General features: G+C 39.9%; 1 protein-coding gene across 1 annotated transcript; it reads right to left on the bottom strand.

The window, feature by feature from the left end:
• Positions 1-1,095: 1,095 nt before the first annotated feature.
• Positions 1,096-3,045, bottom strand: LOC149677355 (uncharacterized). Its single transcript, XM_089837353.1, has one exon. It carries the CDS (start codon positions 3,043-3,045, stop codon positions 1,096-1,098), a length of 1,950 nt encoding a protein of 649 aa, XP_089693479.1.
• Between the last annotated feature and the right edge of the window lie 5,644 nt (positions 3,046-8,689).

Raw genomic sequence — 8,689 nt, 5'->3', positions numbered from 1 at the left:
ATACGTAGATATTCCCATCTTGGTCTTCTGTTTTCATGTACACCACGCCAGCATACGCCTTCTCGGAAGCATCGGAGAAGCCGTGAAGTTCGATAGTGCAATGTGTTGGCGAAGTGTATATCCATCGATCGATATGTATATTTTGAATTTGCTTGATGGTTGTTTGAAATTCTTCCCATTGGAGCTGGACGGACGCTGTCGGGTAATCGTCCCAGCTGATCTTCTCCTTCCAAACTTGTTGCATCAGTATCTTTGTTCTGATTATAATTGGTGCGAGCCAACCCATTGGATCGAAGATCTTTGATATTTCGGCTAGCAGGTTTCTTTTCGTAATTCTTGATTGATATACTGGAACGTTCACCTTGAACAAGAATTGATCAGTTGTTGTGTTCCAATAAAGCCCAAGTGCCCGAACCACCGAAAGGTCTTCCATTGATAAAATATCTTTAGTTTCTCGTAGCTCCATGGGGATTTCCTTTAGACATTCCACTTGGTTCGACGCGAATTTGCTGAGTGTAAACCCGGCGCTGTCGAGCAGTTGCCGAAGTTGAGAGATTGCTTTTACCGATGTTTCCACGCTTTCCTTTCCACTCATGACATCGTCCATGTAAAAGTCTCTTCTTGTAATGTCGGCTCCAAGAGGATAATCGATGGCACCCCGACTTGCTAGCTCCAAGAATGGCGCCGAGGCCGTACCGTATGTGACGGTTAGAAGTTGAAACTCTTGAATTGGCTGATCTGGTGCCGATCTCCAAAGAATACATTGCAAATGGCGTTAATCCGGTGCAATTAGAATCTGGCGATACATTTTCGATATATCTGCAGTGAACGCCACTCTGTGTATCCTGAATCTCATCAGAATGGTATAGAGCGAATCTTGCACGACCGGACCAATTAGCTGAGCATCGTTGATGTAGACTTTATCGGCTGATGGTTCTTGATTTGTCTTGGACATGTGTCCCAAGGTCTCGTACTGTTCCATAAATGTCTGGTACAAAGTCTTCACTTCCATCCGAGACTGAAGTTTCGCTTCTACCTGTAGGAATCGTTTCTTGGTTATTGGGTATGATGAGCCGAGAGGGACTGCCGGCTGCTTCATGGGCATTCGAACAACGAATCTTCCGGTTGAATCTCGATGATAATTCTTCTGAAAGTCCGCCTCGCAACTTTGTTCTTCTTTTTCGGGACCTGTTCCACCTCCCAAAATCTCTCGAGATTTTCTTCCAGGCTAAGCGTATGATAGACTTGAATATTCGGCGGCTGACGGCCGGTTGGTCCAGAAACGAGCCAACCCAGCTTCGAGTTGATAGCGACTGGTGACATGGAGGTACCGGCTCGTTTCCCATTGAGCAATATCTTGAAAAAGACGTCGGCGCCCAGGAGAATATCCACCTCCGCCGGTATATTGAACGCAGGATCGGCTAATTGAAGACGAGTGATATGACCCCAGCTACTTGTGTCATACTTCTTACTTGGGAGCTGTGATGTAATCTTCTTCAAGACGTAGGCGTTAATGCAGAATCTTTCAAGCTTCTTGGAATCGAAATGCGGTTTGAAATTTACTTGCGCAATACCCCTGCTTCGGCCAATTCGAACTGAACCCAGTCCCACTACTTCTGTATCATCTCTTTCTCGCCTTAGGCCCAGTTGTCCGATGCAAGCTTCCGAAATACAGGACACCGTGGATCCGCCGTCTAACAGGGCCCGGAATGGTAAACTTCCACCCTGAGCTGTCTTTACTCTGATGACTGCCGTGGCCAACATGGAGTCGTACTTTGAATAGGAGGTGTCTTGTGAATGAAAGTTTTGCGCTTGGCTTGATTGGCCATGTGATCCTGTGGGTTGGGTTCCGGTCGCCGGCTGGTCATTTGACTGGGAATCGACGGTTTCCGAATGAAGTAGCGAATGATGTTTTCGTCCACAACTTTTACAGCCTTTCTCCAGGGGGCAGTCCTTTACTCTGTGACCGCTACGAAGACAGTTGAAACAAGTCTTGGATTTTTCAACCAGAGCCTTTCTCTCATTAACTCTTAGTGCGTTAAACTTCGGACATCGGTAATTGAAATGAGAGCCGGAACAAAAGGAACAATTACCGGCGCTGGGTGTTGCTTCTGTTCTGGCCTGTAGACTCATCCTTTTAGGATGAAGATCCTTCATCTGACTGCTGGTACCGGAAGACGATGCTGCCAATGAACGGGCTCTTTGCTTGATGAAGGCTATGAGGTCTTGGCTTTCAGGGATCTCGGTATTACTCAGACTTAGCTCCCAATGCTCCTTCGATGCAGGGTCTAACTTCTGAGTAATGAGATAAAGCAGGATAGCGTCCCATTTGTCGGTAATCTTCAGGGTGTCAATGGCTCTTGTGCATTCCATTGTCATGTCTACAATGGATCGAAGCGAAGTTGCATTACTGGTGGTTAGAGATGGCAGCGATGAGGTGAACCGTTTCATGGTTGCAAAATAGAGCTCCCGCTTATTCTCGTATCGCTCCGTAACTGTGTCCCAGGCTACGGAGTAGTTGGCGTCCGAAATGGTCAACGATTTGATTATCTTGGCGGCGTTTCCGATCAAGCTTGATTTAAGATACGTGAATTTCTGCGCATCAGATAGCTCCATGTTGTTGTGGACGGCAGTGACATACATGACTCGAAAGGAGATCCATTCATGTACCTCTCCCGAGAAGGTTGGTAGATTAATCTTTGGTAACTTGATTTCTGCATGAGGACTTGTGGTAGGGCCTTGGCCAGGCTGGGGAGTTAAGGCTGCCTTGAGTGCCTTTAAACTGGATACCGAATCCACGTAGCTATTGAATAAGCTGTTCAATGTCAGGATATGATCATTAGACTTCTCGGGATCGGCAGCAATGATTCTGATATGAGCTTCGTCTATAGTGGTCCATGCCCTCTCAGCCTCCTGAATGAAGATTTCTACTTGATGGATGGTCAAGTTAGTCTTAGCGGTCTTTAATCTTCCGGCAATGTTGTTCAGCAGCATCTCGCCCTTGTTTCTTTCTGCGATAGCTTTCTCCAAGGCCATTGCAGGCATGTTGGACTTCTTTCGAATTGGGTAGGTGAGCAGCAACTAGAATCCCACGTAAAAGACGGCCAGCAAAGGATCCGGCTCGACGGACCAAAATGTTCGTGTCTAGTCGCCAACTCCCGTAGAGAACTATCAACCGACTGAATACGCGGACGCGCGGAACGAAATGAACCACTCAGGAATTTTGTGAACACTAACTAAAATTGTTTTTATTACTAAGTTATATATTAATGATAAAAAATACAGTCAATCTACCAAAAAGTAAATCGCTATCATAAAACATTATATTTTTTACAATATCGTTTTTAGGCTTCTGACTGGTAATTAACAAATTAGAATTATTAACTGAACACATAACGTCCATTATATCGTGTAATACTGGTAAAACTAGAAGTGAACTCCAATCCGGTCCTCCTCCAACTGCCCTGATTCCCGGGCTACGTTCGAATATATCTCCTCGGGCCTCCGGAGATCAGCCAATCCCGGCTCTCAAGCAGACGACAGGTATAAGGTTCAGCTTCCTAGGTCGTCTAGCGGGGATCCCTGGTATCTATTTAGGTCGCTCCACCTGGTGGTGAACGATTGTAACGGGCTATATTATTTGCTTGAATCCTTTCGGTTTCAAGCCTAATCCTTTCATTCTCGAGCCTCAGCCTCTCATTTTCTTGCTCAGTCCTGTCAGTGTCAGCCATTACTTGCAAAGCGAACGCGAACAAGACTAGAGCCTCCTTTATGTTGCGCGTTGCCTCCAAAAATCATTTTCGAAAAGCATAAGCCTTTCCTTAAATGGTAAGGGTTTTTCCTGCTTTGCTTAGGCTGTGACTCAGCTATAAGAAAGTTTAGACGTGTTATCAATCCGACACAAAGGAAGGTCGTGCATACAGAAACATTAGCAAGAAAGGATGTAATATAGAAAAAACTAAATGGTGAAGTAAAGAATTAAAAAGAAACGGCAGGGATAATGTAGAAAATCTGATTGGAAATCTGACTTTGCATCTGCAATGAGCCCTCTTAACTTAAAATTTCCAAGGTTGACAACAATAAACTTAGCCAAATAAAGGTTAAGGATATTTTGTATTTACTTATACCTTTTAAAATCGATTGTTATAGCCATGTTTATGTCGTACTTACAAGTGGCAGGTGGTTGGCTATCTTCATCGAAAAGAAATGTAGGAACCCTGTTGGAGCAGCTTGTTTCCACATCTTCACTGAAAACAATTGGAACACTGTTTGAGCAGCTAGCTCCTGGATCTGATTCTGAAGGAAATAATGTCAATGACATGGTAAATACATTTCGAGACATTAGCAACATTTCATCTTACCAAAATGTGGAAAAGCAAAGATAAGTCACTAGCTGTAGACGCTTCCAAATCTTTACCGAAAAAAGAAGGACCGCTGTTGGAGCAGCTTGCTCCTTGATCTGGAACTGTAGGAAAAAATGTCAGTGGCATGGTCAATATATTAGCAACATTGCATCTTACCATAATTTGCAAAAAACGAAGCTACGTCAGCTGATAGCGATGCTTGGCCCTCGTCTTCAATAGCAGGTGCGTTCTTATCGGTGGGTTCAGCACGACAGGAGTCAGTAGGTAGCCTGCAATTGTTTTAGAACATAATGCACACACTCGTCTTCAATAGTTAACTTTAATTTCTCAGGCCATGTTGCCAATTCTGTAACTCTTTTATTGTGTTATCGCAAGTTATAACTCTCGATTGAGGAGGTCAGTATAAATAGGCAATTAGTCTTGGGTGTCCTCAAACCATGAACAGAAAGTGGTGGAAGGCTCGCGTTTCCGCTCGTGCTGATGAAGACCTTTAAAATTTTACTATCACGACAGCGATCACTAAATGACCATCTTAACCCTTTTGTTAAGTTATCACACGTGAAAATGAAAACGATAAACTTTGACAATCTTGCTGTTTTTAGAAGCACCAACATAATCGCAACACAACCGCTGCTTTTTATTCAAGGTTTGATAAGACCCCAGAGTAATTGGGTATTTAGACCAAGCTCTGAAATAAAACCATGCCGTTTAAGCGATACTTATCATATTATAACTCACTGAAAACGTTTCAGAATTTGCCCCATATCCGTTATGGTTTGTTATGCGATGACTAAATAAGTACTCACATTTCAAAGGCAGTTGATGGACCATCCAAAGATACCCCAAATTAGGATGAACCGAAATCAAAAGCATTTGGAATGCCTTCCATCGACACCTTAGGAATCAAAGAGGCAACCCTTGACTCAATAGCTGTCAATTGCTGCGTCTTATTTGGTCAACCAGCAGTTTTACGGGACTCCCTTGTTATTGTTGCCACCTTCTTCCTAACCCCAGTCTTTACGGTGCTCCATTTTTTTCTAATTTCTTCAGCAGTTCGGTTCTGCTGGTGGACTTCATTTACTCTATTAGTAATTTGCTGCCACATATTTCTCCTCTCTTCGGGCGTCTTTCACGACCAACGAAGGTACGGACTCCAACTGAGTCAATAATTTTTCCATCTATCTTGAGAATATGGCGCCTTTTTCAGTTTTTTGGCCATGTCTCTTTACTATGTATAATTCAATATAATAATTACAAGTACATCTTAACAATGTTAGAACATGGTCAATATCAGTTTTATTACAACTTGTAAAGTTGAACATGAATTACAAAGGAATAACAAAATGACTGTTTCATAAGACAAATAAAAATTCAATATGATAGTCAATTAAGAAGAAAATTTAAGTTGCACTTTTGCATTTCGACCCCCAGTCTTTTTTTTTGTTCCGTTGTGGATTGTAAAAAGCAGTCGCGCAATAAGTTAGTGAGAGAATAAACTAAGAAAAAATAAACCACTGGCAGTCTAACACAGAGTCAGACGTCGGGGTGCCATTCAGGCAATGTTATAATTATGCCTTCTTGAAGCTTAGGTAGTTCTGGTTCGCGGAAATTTCTATATTATCAAGGTGAGTAACAACATGGAAACAAAGAAAGATTAGACGTTTAATACAAAATTCAAATACAATTAGTTTTCATACAAAGGTTTAAAGCACATCATTTACATGGAAATATATACATTACTCAACGTTACATCATGTTACATATCATTACCTTAAGAAGCGGCTGTTACCAATACGTTGAATTATTTCAACGTAGAGCAGACAGCAACGAATTAAACTAAATTGGGATATCCGGCACGAAATTACTGTTTAGTTCATATGATAGGTGGCGTTAATAAATTAATCGTCTGAGGTGAAAGGTGGCAGCACTGACCTTTGACAATAAATTTACACTGTACACTGACCTTACACTGCAATGTAGTTCAACTTGACCCGCAAACTGAACTGAATTATATTTCTTATTTTTGCTGGTTGAACCTCCAATCACTGAGCCAAGGCATGTAACGTCATCGGTAAACGTAGCCAATTAAAAGGCCAAGGGCAATGGTTGACGGTCCAACCAGCGAGCCAAGGACAGAAGGAGGAGCTTAACTTTTCTGCAGAATACGGCCGCTGAAGCTTTTGAAAAAAATTTTAAAAGTCAACCAACGAGTTTTCTTCCCGCGTCAAATCTGAAATTTTTACGGAGGCCTTAATATGAAAAATTCTGAAAAAAGAGAAAAAGTTTTCCATTAGATATAGATGATATATTTGTTTAATTTCGTGTTAAAAGTACATCCGCTTTGTTTGCATAATCCTCTCTCGTTTAAAATCACCAATGAACTTAAAAAATTAACAAAAACTCTCTAAATGACGAATAAGTACAACATCTTTATACCAGGTCAAACTAGAAGACTTATCGTTAGATATACTTAAATCGATTTTGTCTAAAAATATAGGATCAAAAGCAGTAAGACAACGGTTAAATATTTGGTATCTTCCCTTTCAACCGAAATCCCAATGGACCGAAATCCCATTCGACCGAATATCCCGCAATGATTTTAGATTTCCAGCCCAATGGCTATATTCCCGATGGACCGAAATCCCAATCGTCCGAATATGCCCATAAAAAATACATCAATGTAACTTGAAACACTGTAGCCGTCAGCGATTCGGTGGTGTAGTGGATACGATGTTGGACTGCGAAGCGATAGGTTGTTGGTTCGATTCTCCGAAAGGTATGTTAATAATATTAAAAGTAAATGTTTCGTGATACTAATTAAAACGCTCACTTTCATTCCTTTCAAGCCAAGAGATATATTGAATTAATAAACAAATTGTGCTTAAAATGAAGTACAGTCTTAATGGTAGTTCCATCAATGTCTTTAAGTTTTAAATTAAAATTTTAATATTTTGGTTTCGGGTAGGTTCGGTTCGGTTAGGTTAAGTTACGTTAGGTTCGGTTCGGTTAGGCTAGGTTTGGTTTGGTTCCAATAATTCGTTGCCACCTTTTCCAAAATATTCTCCTTTTATTTAGCTACCACCTTTTCCAAAATATTCTCCTTTTAATTAGCTACCACCTTTTCCAAAATATTCTCCTATTAATTAGCTGCCACCTTTTCCAAAAGATTTTCCTATTAATTAGCTGCCACCTTTTCCAAAATATTCTCCTATCAAGTAGCTGCCACCTTTTCCAAAATATTCTCCATTTAATTAGCTACCATCTTTTCCAAAATATTCTCCTTTTAATTAGCTACCACCTTTTCCAAAATATTCGCCTAATAATTAGCTGCCACCTTTTCCAAAACACTTTCCTATTAATTAGCTGCCACCTTTTCCAAAATATTCTCCTATTAATTAGCTGCAACCGTTTCCAAAACATTCTCCTACTAATTAGCAGCCACCTTTTCCAAAATATTCTCCTTTTAATTAGCTGCCACCTAGAATTAGAACTATACTTAATAATTTTTGGTCCCGGAAGCTTTGGAACAGATTTTGGCTGTTATGAAAAAACTGTCTCCATTGAGAAACTCTATTTAGATAATATAGGAGTTAAATGGTGTATATTCGTACAAGTTATTCTTGTAATTAATGTAATTACGTGATTTAATGTAAAGATTTGTATTTTAAAATAGGGATTTTGCTCATAAACATGCATTGGCTTTGAAAAGTAATCCAATTGTACCTTTACATACTTTGGACCTATCAAATAACCTAATAGAAGATAAAGGTAATATATTTACTAACGAAAAAAGAAATATCAAAGACAAATAAATAACAACAATAGCTCTTCATTTTAAAAAACAAACTCTTACTGAAATATCTCTTGTCAATTAATTGTAAAGAAAAACAGAAAATCAATGTTACCATTAAACATTGTGGTGAACTTTTTATGAGGATATTATTTCTACATTTTTCATAATAACGCTGAACTGCCTATCTGTACGAGGTTGAATTCAGGGTTCGTACAAACCTGGGAAACTGGAAAAACAAAGACAAATAAATAACTTTCAAAAATTCAGTGTTTTTTCTTCTTGGCGGTCTAGTGTTAACATGCTTTACTGTGCTTTGGTGTGTTTTATTGTAGATTTATTGTACCTTAGTGTATTTTATTGTGGTATAGTGTAGTTTTAGAGTGTTTTAATGTACTTTTAGTGTATTTTATTGTGTTTTACTGTGTTTTATTGTGGTATAGTGTAGTTTTAGAGTGTTTTATTGTGTTTTACTGTGTTTTGTTATAGTTTTATTGTATTTCAGTGTGTTTTACTGTAATTTTATTGTATTTTG

This window comes from Phalangium opilio, unplaced genomic scaffold, assembly GCF_054372755.1.
Source record: "Phalangium opilio isolate 3A_F unplaced genomic scaffold, DU_Popi_V2 ptg000043l_1, whole genome shotgun sequence".
Classification (NCBI taxonomy): domain Eukaryota; kingdom Metazoa; phylum Arthropoda; class Arachnida; order Opiliones; family Phalangiidae; genus Phalangium; species Phalangium opilio.
Note: the sequence above shows the minus strand (reverse complement) of the source record. Positions and strands in the feature narration are given on the sequence as shown.

Excerpts from the sequence above, each read along its gene's own strand:
- LOC149677355 (XM_089837353.1), bottom strand. The coding sequence starts at position 3,045 with ATGCCTGCAATGGCCTTGGAGAAAGCTATCGCAGAAAGAAACAAGGGC.